This window comes from Coccinella septempunctata, chromosome 1 (genome assembly GCF_907165205.1).
Source record: "Coccinella septempunctata chromosome 1, icCocSept1.1, whole genome shotgun sequence".
NCBI classification, from domain to species: domain Eukaryota; kingdom Metazoa; phylum Arthropoda; class Insecta; order Coleoptera; family Coccinellidae; genus Coccinella; species Coccinella septempunctata.
Window position 1 is genome coordinate 53,035,399 of NC_058189.1, and position 16,417 is coordinate 53,051,815.

The 16,417-nt window shown below is 34.3% G+C and overlaps 2 protein-coding genes across 2 annotated transcripts; both read left to right on the forward strand.

Annotated features, from left to right (window-relative positions):
• The first annotated feature begins 485 nt into the window (after positions 1-485).
• Positions 486-1,487, forward strand: LOC123322266 (glycine-rich selenoprotein-like). Its single transcript, XM_044910210.1, has 4 exons — positions 486-643; positions 699-783; positions 974-1,096; positions 1,235-1,487. Exons 1-4 carry the CDS (start codon positions 625-627, stop codon positions 1,332-1,334), a joined length of 327 nt encoding a protein of 108 aa, XP_044766145.1. The 5' UTR covers positions 486-624; the 3' UTR covers positions 1,335-1,487.
• A 576-nt stretch (positions 1,488-2,063) lies between these two features.
• LOC123322122 (importin-4-like) lies at positions 2,064-14,604 on the forward strand. Its single transcript, XM_044909969.1, has 15 exons — positions 2,064-2,168; positions 2,231-2,403; positions 2,457-2,631; positions 2,848-3,033; positions 3,321-3,578; positions 3,755-4,168; positions 4,226-4,607; positions 7,436-7,668; positions 7,727-7,929; positions 10,705-11,050; positions 11,473-11,664; positions 11,727-11,935; positions 13,866-13,998; positions 14,051-14,228; positions 14,287-14,604. Exons 1-15 carry the CDS (start codon positions 2,115-2,117, stop codon positions 14,409-14,411), a joined length of 3,261 nt encoding a protein of 1,086 aa, XP_044765904.1. The 5' UTR covers positions 2,064-2,114; the 3' UTR covers positions 14,412-14,604.
• Positions 14,605-16,417: the final 1,813 nt, after the last annotated feature.

The following is a 16,417-nucleotide window of genomic DNA, read 5'->3' on the forward strand; positions in this document are numbered from 1 at the left end:
GTAACCTTGAAATATATAAAAATATTTCGGTTATATTTAATGCTATATTATTTGAAAGAAATCGAGAGAAATTGAATTACCAAAATAATTGTGATCGAATGGTCTTAGTAAAACAATCATTTCAGTAAAGATAATATTATTATAATAATATTAATAAATAATCAATAATTATCGAGAATTAAGGGCAGGTAAACTCCTATAGAAATTATTAAATTTTATCGTTTATTTGATTACAACATACATAAAGGATATCGTTAGTGCTTGATAATTTGGACTGAAAATAAAAAAATTCAAGTCGGAAAGAATATTTGAATAAGCGCTCAAATTTGAAATTTTTTTCAGGACATCTAACGGAATACCTTGAAATTATCTACCAAAGATTCCTCTTTATATCTACAGAAAACTAGGTTTGCTTTTTCATCCGTCAATTTCTAGGGATGGCCAAATTTATATGGCTATCGATATTTGTTTATCATTGATGATGACATCCGTCATCGGGAAAGTTCCAAATTTCAAATTCTGGAAAAATTCACTGTCAAGAATATAAACGTCAACATTTCAACATAAATACTATTGTTGAAGAATATAATAGGAAAAAACTCTGATTCGTTTAACTGGTGAAAAATGGTGTATATTGCGAGAGGTATCAATGCTTAAACGTTTTTCCGTACAATTTTAATGAACACCTAATTTTTCAGATGGGACCGTTTGCGAAAACCCCCCATGGGGTTTCAACAGGATAGGCCAAATGTTTTATGGACTCGTTAATTTCGTTGTGCTCTTGTGAGTTCTCAGGAAAATTATATCATTAAAAAAAATCTCAATTCATTGAAGTATTTCATGATCGAACATGAGATTACCTAAATATGGTGTAATATCTGTTTGATATTACCAATGTGAAGGGATATAGTTTTTTTCTACAAATATCACATTCATGAACTGCAGACACTAATCAGAATTGTTTTTATTGCAGTTTCCAAACGTTAGTTGGTCTTGATACTTCTCCAAAATCTACTGTAAAATCGGGAGGCAGTTCATTCAGAAGTGGTGGAGGTGGAGGAGGAGGCGGAGGAGGTGGTGGTGGAAGACCATTTGGGTTTGTATAATTTGTTTATATAGGTACTCGTAGTATGTATATAAATTTAATTAAGATTGTTGAATTAGCCATTTAATCACAAGCCATACAATTAAGATTGTTGGTGTGATTATTATTCAAATATGAATATTTTTGCAGGCCTGGTGGTGGCGGAGGTGGTCCAAGAAAATTCATGACTTTAAGAGATGTCAACCCTCCCACTATTGGTGGTTGTGCTGGTGGTGCTTGCGGAAGATGAAATTAAAAAGCATTTTTAAATTGGTCTTATTAACTTTATAACATATGGCGTTGGCAATTTATTGTTTGAAATGTGAACCCTATATTTTATTGATGATTAATTAAAAATCATTCCATTCACTCAAAATTTATTTATTAAAAATCTGTGATTCTATCTTGTTTGAATAATTTACACGAAACTCAAGCGTTGAATTATGGCCGGCGAAAAAGCCTATGGTGCCTCAGCTTTTGTCAGTACATATTTTATTCCAATAGGTGTAATTATTGTTAGTTGCAGATATAAAAGGCCATCTTATATCATTGATCATATCACTTGTTATGCCTACTAATTAAAAGTTTTTTGAATAAGTTAACGTTGACTGTTTAAATTTGCCATTTGTTTTATGCATATTTACGCAATTATAATTTGTTATTACAATAAAAATTACAAATTCAATCTGTATAGCAAATATATAAGCATTTCGAAATGGGTAATGTCAAATTAAATAGAGAAAATTACGGAGTAGATTAGCGTAGCGTTTGTAAATTTAGTTTCCGAGTTTACCAAATATTAACTCTTCCTCTTTGAGTTTACTTAGGCTACGAGAAAAGATCAGGAAGAACAAGTTCGACTTAAGACCAAAGATTAATCTTTGCTTAAGACGACTTAAATTTTTTGACAACTCTTCTTCGGTGTCACTCACCTAACCTTAAACAAAGATCCTCTCTGCCTTTTTAAGGATTAGTGGCGTGTTCTTTAGTTTTTAGGATTATATTTTAGTTTCACCCTTCTAACAACGAAATGGAAAGCATATTGGAAAAGCTTTTAGTATCTGACAGCAAATGTGTCCAAGAAGTGAGTAATCTAAAATGATTGATTCATTATTTAATACTTAAATTCATGTATCTTTGAAATAGGGTACCATCGAGTTAAAAAAGGCTTTCTTAGACCCTTCAAGCATAAGTGCATTATGCGAATTATTAGTTACTAGCCAAAGAGCCGATATTCGTCACATAACAGTGGTGTTACTCAGAAGAAAATTCTCCAAAAGACGAGTGTGGACTAAGTTGCCTCCTGAAACGAGAACATTGTATGGCAAAATTATTTATGTTGGTCTTGTTGTTTCATCGTTTTTAATTTTAGAATAAAACAAGGCATGATATCAGCTTTAGTAAATGAAGCTGACAAATCTGTGAAAACTGGAATTGCGCAGCTTTTGGGACAATTAGGAAAGTATGAACTCTCTGATGGTACTTGGCCCGAATTTCTACAATTTATCTTCACTTTGTGTAGCAGTGATAACATAACAGACAGGGAGGTGAGTCTTCATAAAAGGTAGAATTTTTAAGAATATTGTGAAGGCTCATTTTGAATTGAGATATATTATTTACCATGTTGCTTTGTTTATGTGGAACCATATTTGATCATACCTTGTATTTACATCATATGGTGTTTTTACCTCCGGGCTATGGACATTCCTTCTAACTTGTGACAATGTGTGAATGGCACAATAATCAACTATTTGGGTTTGCAGCTGGGAATGTACACACTTTCTATTACAACTGAAATGTCTAATGGATCATATATACCACATTTCGATTCATTAGCATCCTTATTTGCAAACACATTGAACGGACTTGATGATTTTTCATCAAATCTAGCCTATAATACCATAAGGACGATGAAACATCTTGTACCTACAATGGGAGCTCACCAACAAGTAAGTAATTAGTTGTTCCTTTTTTATTATTAAGGCAACAATAACTTTAAAAAATTAATTTGTATTATTTTCTTCCAATGAGAGCTTAACTAAAAGATTTTCTGATAGAAATCTCTTGTCTGTAATCTCTTATTTTAACGAACACAAATGTGAAATATTTTCAAATATTTGAAATTTTGTGAGAATTAAAATCTGAAGATTTCGTTGAATAACTAAAAAAGGAAATGCTTGAGCATTTGGAGGTTCCTCAAAGAAATTTATTCATGCAAAAATTGGTATTATTTCAGATGATCAACGTCTACCATGATTTACTTCCACGTTTGTTAGAGGTGATGAAAGCACTTGCATATGTTGATGAGCACAAAGGTACTGAAGCACTTGGGATACTGGAGGAATTGATTGATTATGCTGTTATAATAGTTGTGCCACATATAAGAAATGTTGTGGAAATGTGCCTTAGAATTGCTTGCGATAGTTCACTTCCTAATGGTGTTCAAGTTAAGGCTATTAGTATTGTCGGATGGCTAGTGAAATCTAAAGGAAAGGTAATAATAATGTACTCATTCAAGCATTACTGCAGGATTTTCATATAGAAAATTTCGTTATTAATGTGTACCCCCTGAATGTTCATTGAAAATTGAACAATGACTCATTTGTTTATAAACAAACTATCCTGTTGATTATCATTAGATACATATTTATGTGGCAATAACTATTATAGGTTTTAGTCAAACACCAATTGATAACGCCCATTATTGATGTTTTGATGGAATTAATGTCTCAATTATCAGAGACCGAAGAAGATGAGGAATATTTTGCAGGAGATTCTGATCAATTGACACCAGTAACGGTAGCAACACAAACCTTGGATCTGATAGCGCTCAATATACCTGCAGATAAAGTAGTTTATTATATATTGGAGAAAATTGAACCATACATTCAAGGAAATGACGCTAATCGTAAAAAAGCTGCGTTTTTGTGTTTGGCTGTTTTGGCGGAAGGGTGTTCCGAGTGCATCAGGAAGAAGTATCTAGAAGCTTTCATTAATTGCGTCTGCGAAGCAATAAAAGATAATAATAGTCTGGTGAAAAATGCCGCATTTTTTGCCTTGGGTCAATTTTCTGAACATTTGCAGGTTCGTAAAAATGATGAATATCTTAGTTGTAGCTTATATTGAAAATATTTTTTTCAGCCTGAAGTGAGTCAATATTCTGAAAAATTAATGCCTCTATTGTTAGATTTTCTGAACCATGTTTATAATGAAATGGAAAAAGATAAGACTGAACCGAATTGTTTGGATAGACTGTTCTATGCTATTGGAACATTTTGTGAGAATTTACATGAAGGTTTATTACCATATCTTCCAATTTTGATGGAAAGACTCCTACAAGGATTGAACCCTCAAGGATGGTCTGTGGAACTTAAAAAATCATGTTTTAACTCACTCGAAGCTGCAGTTACTGCTGTGAAGCTTGGGATATTGCCTTATTTTCCTAAAATCATCGAAATTTTGAACCTCTACATTAATTCACATCCAGACACAGACAATTACGAACTTCGCAGTTATGCTCTCGGTGAGTTTTGAATTTATTGAATTTTTTTATAATAAGAAGAGAAAATTCCCAGAAAAGTATATTTATTCTATTGAAAGTGACCCATCCATTAGAAATTTACAGAGAAATATACAGGTGAGACGAAAGTGTTCAATTGGTCCAAAACTCTTAGGCCTGGTTGTTCAGTTCAGGATTAAAGTTAATCCTAGATTAATTTTGACATTTCAGTTCAGTTCTGTCACGTTAATCTATACTCCATTCACTTTCATTTTAGAACTCGGTTGGCCATGGAAATTTGACACATTTCACTCTGTGGGGGTTATGTGGGGTTATGACGCTTGTCAAAACATTTTTGGGTTTTAAATCAACGCTATGTTGCCTGTTCTACATAAAAGTTTCTGTTATTACGTATTTTATCACAATGTCGAATCTCTTCGGGAAATATGTGACGAACATAATTAAAGTTTATACAAACTGATTGAAGGCATACCAAATCCAGTTATTTGCATTGAAAATACAAGAGATCAGTATAATATCATAATATGCACTAGCTTGAAGAGAGTTAATGTTCGTTATCTTCTTTGGCTAAAGTTTGAATACGTTACATCAGTTGTAGATTTCAAAAATATTAACCCGAACATGAAATGCATATGATGCTGTGGTTGGGAATGGGTATCTCCCGAAGGAATAAACAGATAATTACAAGAATGTTAAATTCTTCAACAAAAATCATCTTGCATCAATATAAATAAAAGGAATTAAAGGAAGTTTCAAGTCAAGATGAACTTCACCTTTGAACAAAAATTTCACATGAATAAACAATTAACAGGACAACTGGCGCGTATTTGTGGCTGTTCATCTTAATACATTGATATAATAATAATAATTAGGTATTTATTGGTACCTTAAGACATTTACAATGTATAGGACAAGTCAAATGAAAAATAGAAAAATCAATTTTCGGGAACTTATTCTATGATGACATTCATCGAAAATCCTGTAGTAAACTTAAGATGTCTAAAACTCTGGTGTATTCACTGATTCGATTTTGTTTTTAATTTCGTGGGGATATGAGATCAGTTTCGTTTTTCCCACTGTAGGTAGCGCTGTTTAGAATTTGACAGAGCATTGTCAATTGATATTTGAAAATAATTTGAATACTTTCCTAAGACTTACGAATATGTTGTATTTATAAGCGATTATTGGTGTCTGAAAATGTATTAGTTTCGAGAAAGGGGTGTAGAACATTCATTTATTCAATATGACAATCAAGAGCTACAGCTAAGAATTCGGTGTTGATGGAATTTGAGGCAGAACCAAATCAGATGAAAGAACATACGGGACGGATATAGCTAAGTTTTATGGCAACTTCAGCAATATTTCAAAGAAACTGTATTGGAAATACGTAATGTGAATTGGGGGCATGTATTGAGAAACAGAAATACATAAATCTATTCTAGTCTGTTCTTCAAATATTCTTCATGAGTAGATATAGTGGAAATTCCCTTTCCGTCAACTGAATATATTGGATATTTGACCAATCAACTGTGTTTTATTAAAATCATATTGAAATCCCCCTTCATGAATTCAATTTGTGAAACGGAAATTATCTTGAAGAAGAATAATAAATACTCCTTCGAACCCTTATTCGATAGTATTGAAATATTGACAGATTTGTTTTCGCAACAGCTGACAAAACGGGCCAGTTCATATTTTATATTCGTTGATCTATGTTCGATATCAACGCAAAACAAAATAAAACGAGAGAGTATCATTGGACAAGCTTTGGCAGAACAAGGATAAAACGAAGCGAATGACATGGTGGCGCCGCCACGAAACTGATCCCATATCCCCGATTTTCTGAAATGTTGATGCTTGCAAAAAGTGACAAGTGCACACACCAGTGTTTTAGACATCTTAAGTAAACTTTTCTCATTAATTCACTCAAACATAAAATTCTCAAATGCCACCACTGTTTTGGGTCTCCCAATAGAAGGAAATTCTTTGTCATCCTCTTCATTCACAATCTTTCTGATTGTGGAAATATTCAGCTGAAATAAAAGTCGTTTAGATTCACATGAAACATTATATAAATTCTCTTACATTGAATATGTTAGCTACCGTCTGACGTATTGTGGATTTTAGAATATCAGGGTATAACTATTTGAATGAGCGGACCTGAATTCTAAATAGCACTTCCTGAAACCCTGTCTCTTTTTTCAATCACTTTCGGCATTTTCGTAAAATTAATTGATATAAGTTGTGGCTACAGTGTTATGACATTAACGACATTTCAGGAGTGCCAACCATACTCCGTTCTAGTTACAAAAACTTGAGAAAATTATTTCATGGCCAACCGACTGCTAAAATAAATATAGTATAAGTAATATAAGTATAAGATCAACTTAAATCTTGGCTTAGTCCTGAACTGAACAACCGGGCCTTAAAATTATTTACGATTCAATGGAATAACCATGAAATGTGTCAGAAAAAGTGGCCTACTTCAAAAAGGCACATAGATAAAAGTTGGGTATTCTCATTTTAAAAAGCAGGGTGGAGTCGTGTTTCATCACTTTTGGACCTCTTCATGCAGTCAAAATAATTTTAGGTAATGCTCTAATTAAAGTCGATTCTTCTAGCCCAAAATTTCTAAGAGTTGTCGACCAATCCAACACTGTTGTCCCTCTGCATTTTAAATCTGTTTGGAATTTTGTCCCGGTAGGGGACACCCTGCATATTGAGAATATAATGATACCCTTGTAACCTTATCTAACTGCTGATGCAGTCAAAGTTTGAGCATTGTGTATCATTTCAAATTTGTTGTGACGTTGGTTGACATTTTTTTATAGATTGCCTGGCTGTTGTTGCCGAAGGTGTTGGAGAAGAGCACTTCAGACCTTTGGCCCAAGACTCTCTTCAGATGGGATTGAAATTGATAGACACACATGATCCAGATGTGAGGAGAGCTGTATTCGCTCTTTTCGGATCCTTGTCTTGCATAATGAAAGAAGAGATTGTCGGGGCATTGCCCAAAATTATCGAGGAAATGGTTATTTCTTTGCAAAATAGCGATGGCATAGTGGTGAGTTCAAATTTTCATTTTCCGTTTATATAATAACTGATATGAACGATATTTTCAGACCTATTATGATGATGAAGAGAAAAAATACGAATGTGATATTTTTGGACAAACCAGTGAGTCAGAGGAAAATTCCGATGAAGAGGACATCAGTTCTAATACTAGCGAGGAAATGGGACCACGACATTACTCGGTGGAAAATCCATTTACTGAAGAAAAAGAACAGGCTTGTCTGACGTTGAAGGAAATCTGTGAACAAACAAAGTAAGTGGAAACCTCATTGGTCAAAAAAATGAGCCTTGCTGATTGATTTTGTTACTTTACTGATTATGGTTTTATAATACATTCGAAACAAATTTCGCATTTTTTTGTTCTGGAAGGAATTCATGATGATTTCTCATTCAATTTTTGTATAAATGTTGATATAAATGTTGAATTGCTCATTATAACATTTTCCAAGTGTTGATGTTTTTCAAAAATGTTAATCTTCCGTATTATTCTTTCAATTACATAAACTTATAATGATTTTTAAGATAACTTCTTGTTAATAGTGAAGCAAGTTTTATAATTTTTTCTCTATGTACAGGGTGAGCAAAATTGGTGATACCTGAATTACAACTTTTTAACCCAACCAGATAGAGAAAAATAAATGTACCATTTATTTCTTCTTTTTTCGGGAAACTAATGATGCCATCAACTGCATTCCTCTATCTTCTTTTGTTTTTGAGTTATAGGCCAAAATTTAAATTTGGGCGATTTCAACTTTGGTCATTATCTCCGTTTCTGTTTGTGCTAGGATGTTGAAATGAAGACATTATACAGACACTTTTTTGATAGCAATCCAGTGGCGTACTATGATTTTTTCCAACAGGTTTATTTGCTTAGCTATAACATAAAGTTGTGTTTTTTCTTTTAAAACAGTAGTTTAAAATGACCAAGAAAGAATCGCCATTTTTTAACCGTTTTAAAAATATATCATACCCCGCCCTCAGTCTTTCCAAGTTATTTTAAACTACTGTATTCAAAAGAAAAAATACATCTTCATCTTATAGCTCAGCAAATATACCTGTTGGAAAAAATCATAGTACGCCACTGGATTACTATCCAAAAAGTGTCTGTATTAAGTATTCATTTCAACATCCTATCAACAGAAACGAAGATAATGACCAAAGTTGAAATTTGAATTTTGACCTATAACTCGAAAACAAAAGAAGATAGAGTAATGCAGTTGATGGCATTATTAGTTTCTGGAAAAAAGACAACCGTAACGTGCCATGCATTTTCCTCTATCTCGTTGGGTTGAAAAAGTTGGAATACAGATATCACCAATTTTGCCCACCCTGTACGTCAGAAATGCACATTTTAATGATTTGCTTTTCTGTCTGTAGTTCGTTGACAAGTGTGGAGCTTATAGGCACACATTATGAAAAAAATTATCAGTTTCAGAGGACATAAATTCAGAATTTGTGAAAAAAGTTCTGTCTGTGGGAAGGTTTTCAACGAAACAAGACACATTAAATGGAAGAAAAAATCAGGATTTCACCGAATCTTATGTGAAAGAAGAGAAATGAACAATTTTCAAAATACTGAAATGCTGATAAATTATTTAATACTTGGTATTTCCACCCCTTGCGTTAATTACAGCTCGGCAACGACGGTTCATACTCAAAATGAGTGATCTTAAAATGTTCTGATCTAATCGTTCCCAGATTTCTCCGAGTTGGATTCCTAAGTCATTAAGAGTAGCTGGATGATTTTCTGAACTTCTCAGCCTTCTATTGAGGTTGTCCCAAACCTGCTCAATCGGATTGAGATCTGGACTACTTGCTGGCCATTCCATTCGAGAGACTTCAACGTCTTCAAGGTACTCCTGAACGATGCGCGCACGATGGGGTCTGGCATTATCGTCCATAAAAATGAAATTTTCACCAATGTATGGGTCAAATGGCATACACGCTCTTCAAGAATGTTCCTTATATACTTATCAGCATTCATAGCTCCATTATCAACGACCACTAGGTCTGTGCGAGCAGTCAAAGATATTCCACCCCATACCATAATCGATCATCCCTCGAAACCAGTAGTATTCAGGAAATTGCACTGAGCATATCTTTCATGTGGACGTCTGTATACAAGGAACGTCGATCAAAATGGTAGAGGCAGAATCTAGACTCATCTGTGAAGAGAACTCTTTCCCAATCGGCCTCTTCCCAATGGATATGCTCTCTTGCAAAATCCAAACGCGCCCTTCGATGGGCTGGGGTAAGAGCTGAGCCTCTTCCCGCGACACGAGGCCTTAAATCATATTCTCTGAGGCGATTTCTCATTGTCTGAGTGCTAATTTTCACCTCATGAGTTTGTTCAAGCTGAATTTGAAGGAGGCGAGCGGTTGCAAACCGTTGTCTCAACGAAGAAACTCTCAAGTAACGTTCTTGAATGGCAGTTGTTACCCGTGGTCTACCCTGTCCTGGTCTTCGGACATTCATAGCTGTCTCCCTGAATCGCTGCAACATTCTGGACACACTTGTATGGGAAACTCCAAACCTTTCTGCAATTCTTGTGTATGTCCACCCTTCTTCTCGCAAAACTACCACTTGGGCACATTCCTCTTGGGTCAAATTGCGTGTTTCGCGTTGCATAGCGATCGAGTGTAGAAAATCAAACGAAAGAAAAACTATTGATCACTAGAATTGATCGAGAACAACTGATTTTAGAATGGAGCCAATACATTCAAAATCTGATAATATCAACTTTTTTTATTCCTGCTGGAAAAAAACATCTGTATTGAAGAAAACCGTTGAAAGTGGATAACATATGCATGCATAATTCTGATAAAAATAATTGTCATTGAGAACACCTTCAGTTATAGAATAAATTTGAGATTTCCATAATGTGCGTTAATTTTTTTGCGCAGTGTATTTCTGAAGGAAATGAATTCAATATCTGCATCTTCTGACATACAATTTATATTTTTGGAAAGTATAATATGAATCACATTATTGAACAGGTTTTGACAATTAATCTTTTATTTATTTGCAGTAGAGCATTTTTGCCATATATAGAAAAATGTTTCGAAGAGGTCTTCAAACTTACAGACTATCCCAGGGATCACATTAGAAAAGCTGCAATAGACACAATACTACAATTTTGTATTACTCTGTACAAAATCGATATAAGTGAAACCACACAGGCATTGTATAAAGTATTGCAATATTTCATTCCCAAATGCGCGGAAATAATAAGAACTGATGAGGAAAAAGGAGTGGTTATGGCTGGGCTCGATGCCTACTCTGCTTTACTGAAAGAGATTAAATGCGATGCATTTGTCGGTGAAGGACATCGTGAAGCCATAATGAATTGCATCATAGACGTTCTGACACATAAGGTATGTCTTAGACTATAGTCTATTCAATTTTATGAAAGCAGTCGGTTGGCCTTGGAAATTTGACACAATCCACATTGTATAGAATGAAAAGTGGAGGTTATGATGCTTGTCAAAGCATTTTTGGATTTAAATTAGCGCTATGTGGTATGTTCTGCATAAACGTCTTAGTAATGTATTTCTACCAATTTATCTGAATGAGAAGAGATCAATGTTCAAATATATTTATTTTAGCATGAATAAATAGAAGTTGACAAAAGGTCCAATGACAAATGTTTTGACATAAACATAGAAAATTATTCCATGGCCAACCCACTGCTTTTATAAAAGTTATTATACTTTTATATCTATTGCTAAAAATACCAATTAATTTTATGATTTTCGTTTTGATATATCGAATGCAAAACAATTTTTTCTTTTTTTAGACAGTTTGTCAAGACGATGATTTAAGTGTGATCAACAGTTTCGAGGGAATTGAAGAGAGTACAGATGCCGAGCAAGATGAATTATTGTTGGAATCCGCTTGTGATATTATCCCCAAATATGGAAAAGCTATAAATCCCGATGATTTTGCCCTATATTTTCCCAATATGCTCCAGTTGCTCACCATAAGAACAGTGAGTATTATTTTGCGACTTGCTTGCTTTTTCTCTTGATTGTGACTTTGAATCTTTTTCAGTTGAAGCAAAACAGTATAGCGCAAAGGTCCTTCGCATTTGGTACTTTGGCAGAGTGTATGTCGTGCTTGGGCATATATGTCGAGAAATTTGTGCCACAATTGCTGCAGCTCTGGAAAGCTGGAATAAGAGATCGTGCGGACGAAGTGAGGAATAACGCTGTTTTCGGGCTGGGTGAGATGATATTGCACGGAAAAGATAAGATATTCAAGTAAGTTTTATTAATGGAGAACTATTTTTTCACAGCCTTTTTCCAAACAAAAATCAAATTTCAATTTGAAGCTACTGCGCAGCTTATAGGCAGTTGTTGTGCGCCCCTTAACATGTCGTAAAAAATTTTCTGAAAAAAAAATGGATGCGGGCACGCACAGTTCGCCATTTTGAATCTATCGATGTGAAATTCTTTGCTCGTCAGGTATAGGGATTTTTCGAACTAATTTCATTTCAGGTTGTGGAAGGGGAAATTTTCTTTCCTCGACAACGCGCGATGCGGGCATATCCTATTTAAAAACGTTGATTTAGGGATTTTATTGTCGAAGAAAAACTCTACATTTCTTAAGTAGATGTCTGCAGAGAAAGATAGGAAACGCCCTCATATCTCTAGTACTAAAAACCGACTACATTTTGGTCAGTGCAAACACATTTGACAATGAGATGGCGCTGAAAACGTACTGTCAATACAGAAAACATGTTCAGCAACATTTTTCTGTTTTATAATTTTGGGGCGCGAAACTCGAATTCCATTCCTTGTTTTGAATTTTAATATCGACTTTGTTGAGACTGTAAAACGAACATCTTGAGCAACAAAACAAAAGTATGGTTAAGTTTTGTGATCAGAATGTTAGTTTTCATCTGAACATTGTTCGGAATCAATTGATATCAATGAAACATGCTGTCGGATATGCAATATTTTATTTGCAATTTAAAAAAAATTCACAAAAATTTGAAATTATGGACAACGGATAGAGCTTTGACTAGGACACAAAAGCATATGGTGATCTGCTATACGTCAAAGGTGTTATTTCTGTGCAATACGTTGTTTTGAATTAATAAACTTAGTTGAATTTGTACAATTCATATCAGAAATTAATATAAACAAATATTCAGTATACCAACATAGCATACACATTTCAGTTACTTACATATTATTTATAGAATTTTCAAAACCCCAACTTAAAAAAAACTTCACTGAGGTATACAAGACCTGTATATTAGCCCGTCAGTAGAGTTTCTTTATAATTTTTTTATGATATGGTCTCTTTATGACACAATATACGAATCGATTAATGAATGAAGAAAACACTCGCAGCAGGTTTCATAAAACTTTGACATTCCAAACAACAATTTGGCAGTCACTCGATACCCAAAACGAAATCAATAAAACCTTTGCATTTCTGAATATATTGAAGGAGTAGCAATTGAGAATCTCTGAATGGACGTATAAAAGTCATAATTTCTCCTAAATTAGCCCTTTGTGCAAGTTATGCTTCCTGCATACAACAATTTACGTGGATGAACAGTTCTCAATCGACTTGCAGTAAAATGTTCATTGCACATGGTGTAGTCAGTAGTGTTTGCAGGCCTTTATGCCTTGGAAAATTTTATCCACTTCGTAGCACTGAAAATTAAAATGAATGAATGACCTTAATAAAATTCGTTTTATTCGATCCACAGTTCTTCACCATACAATAATTTTCGAACGATATCTTGAGGTTTTCGCCAAGAAATTTGACAAAAATTTCAATAATCCGCAACTAGAACGAGCTCGATAAACAAAAGGCGATACGAAAATGAAAACATTCAAAACCTCCCTGATCAAAATGGCCATCTTACATCTCACAAAATTTCATATGTTCCTCAAATTAATATTTTAACCAGTCTTAAAAACACATTTGAAACACAGATGGCGCTTACATCACTTTAGTCGCTTCGTTTCCTATCTTTCTACTCTATAATCTTTGCTTGCTTGTTTGTTTACATGGAGAAAAGGAGAATATTTTTGGCGCTTTATCAAGAGTTTTCTTGAACTCTTGCAGCGCTGTACTTCTGACGTTTGTAAATCCTCTGAGTCGAAACCACTGTATTGAATCTTCTGATCCACTCTGAAGGTAGACTTACTTTTAATCACGTTTTATTTTTAGTTATTATCCAGATATTCTGCAAACCCTTTCTTCACTTGTCAGTAAAGAACCTCATGAAGGAACCTTGGATAATATTTGCGGTGCCATAGCAAAAATGATTATGGTCAATCCTAGCGGACTCCCATTGGATCAAGTGAGTATAGTTAATTTTCTACTTGATGCATATTATTAAAAAACTTCTATAGGTGTTTCCCGTTTACTTGGATCGCTTGCCTTTGAGAGCTGACTTTGAAGAGAATGAGGCAGTTATAAAATCCTTCTTTGTGCTTTACCAAAGTGGTTCAGATATCTTGAAAATAAATATAGCAAAAGTATCTCGTGTCCTCATTCATATTTATATACAACAAGAAACTCCCAATGATGGTAAGAAAAAATTTTAATTTTTGTTTAAGAAATATTTAATTGTTATTTTGATTTCCAGAGACTAAAATCATATTGATAAAACTTCTCAGATCGATACAAAGCACATTCACCACAGACTTCAATGCTGTTGTTTCAGAACTTGACCAGGAAAAAATTGGGGTGTTGCATCAGGTTTTTGAGTGAATCATTCGAATCTATTGCTGCTCCTCAGAACACTTTAATGATATTTATTCGTTATTCTGTATTTAATATTTCACTGAAATTATTTTTTGATAACTTTATGTTGTGTTGTCTATCAAATGAATTTTGTTGTTTGTAACACATGTTAGTATTTTTATTAAAGAATTTATTAGCAGTATAATGCTTCAAATAGGAACTGTTCAGTAGTTTTTTTTAATCATTTACACCATTCCTGAAATGGATAAAATGTTATTGCCATCTACAATTTTGATGGTTAAAAACAATTCATCAGATGCTGGCTTGTCTCCCCCTCGTAGGACAATCCATGCCTTCTATTGATGTTGTAGCACTTGGTCTATCACTTTTGGGTCTTCGAGGAAAATTTCCAGTGACAAAGTACTCTGAGAATAAACATGATACCACACTTCACGTAACATTTTAAGTACTGGCCACTTGCACTTGCTCCACCAGTCTGAAGCATCCCAAAGGCCTCTGATGGCGTTATCATCGGATAAAAATTGTCTTGGGGTTATGAAATAGTCGATTTTCAATTGCGTAGAACCTTTATGGTCCAACTCTTTTCTTAATTCGAATATAAGGAACAAAGAGCTTTGGCAGTCTGAATGGAATAGGTGCACTATTTTCAGCAAAGAATTAATTACTGATCCCTCGAATAGAATTCCCGGTTTTGATCTTCCCAGGAAAATATGGTGTTTTCTGAATCGTATAAGAACAGGTCACGGACGTTGCTTTAGTTCTATGCTTTTCAGGTGGAATTCAGTTGAAAGCCCTAGTTGTGAATGCGGGAAACCAGAAGAAACCATAAATCATCTGGTTAATCATTGTCCGATTTATAAATTTCAGGATGGTTTTAGAGCTATACATGCAGTTTCCGAATCTTTTTTGAATTGGGTTGTCAATTTTAGGTCAATCTGACATATTGAATCTAATTTTATTATTTTACCTTTTTCTGCTTTTGTTTTCTCTCTATTTCAGATAAAAGTTTCTGGTATCTTGGAGAAGACTTTCTGGATTTTCCTTTTTGTTGGAGAAAAAATAAATTTTTTCAGTGCGTGATGCCCTTCAATATGGAATATTTCAGCTTATTTCGTGAACAATCACAATCTACTACACTCACCGGGAGAAAGGGTTTTTTTACTGAGGTTTTCCCCTAAGCTCTTGTATCATACACCAAATTGTATGGTACCCCGTTTACGCTGACCTCTGCTAAAACTTTATCTCATACACATGCTATAATTATTGTTTGCTGTTAAAGATTGTAATGCTCTGTATCAAGAGAATATAAACTGCTCCACATGAGTTAGGGATATTGACTTAAATTGCAAAAAAATATAGTTAAAATAAGATTTTTGTGATGAAAATTCATATTAATATGATTGCAAGTTGCAAATTAATTTTAGCCTGTGGGTCTGCAGCGTATACAGGATGGTAAGATCGAGTAAAAAACGAAATTTTATTCCCAGAGAATTCAAGCATTTTAAGACTATCAATAAAATGTATGGCCTCCACGGGCATCAATAACAGCTTGACATCTTTGCATACTACATACGAGGTTGTTGAACATTTCTTGAGGAATTTGGTTCCATAAACGGGGCAGAAGCTCTCTCAGATCATTTAAGGATTCTGGGGTAGGTTGATGATTATCTAATCTTCTTTGGAGAATATCCCATGCATGTTCTATGCAATTCAAATCTGGTGAGTGCGGAGGTATTGGTAAATGTGGAATACCAAAGATATTACAATAATAATAATATCTTTGGGTCTAGCGTTATCGTCTAGAAATTGAAAAGTTTCACCAATAGCAGCGTGAAAATTTGGCACAACATTGTCAATGACATGCTCCCTATAGTGTAAGGCGGTCATATTCCCAGGACAAAAGTGTAGATCTGTGCGCCCGTTGAAACATATCCCGGCCCATACCATAAAACTACCCCCTCGGAATGGTTGGACTTCTTGGACATACCGACGATTACGGGGTATGCATGGGA

Bases quoted from the DNA above. Each gene is read 5' to 3' on its own strand.
- LOC123322266 (XM_044910210.1), top strand. The intron at 784-973 runs GTGAGTTCTCAG...TTTTTATTGCAG, and splicing joins GTTAATTTCGTTGTGCTCTT to TTTCCAAACGTTAGTTGGTC. The intron at 1,097-1,234 runs GTTTGTATAATT...ATATTTTTGCAG, and splicing joins GGTGGTGGAAGACCATTTGG to GCCTGGTGGTGGCGGAGGTG.
- LOC123322122 (XM_044909969.1), top strand. From the start codon at position 2,115: ATGGAAAGCATATTGGAAAAGCTTTTAGTATCTGACAGCAAATGTGTC. The intron at 2,632-2,847 runs GTGAGTCTTCAT...TTGGGTTTGCAG, and splicing joins ATAACATAACAGACAGGGAG to CTGGGAATGTACACACTTTC. The intron at 13,999-14,050 runs GTGAGTATAGTT...AAACTTCTATAG, and splicing joins GCGGACTCCCATTGGATCAA to GTGTTTCCCGTTTACTTGGA.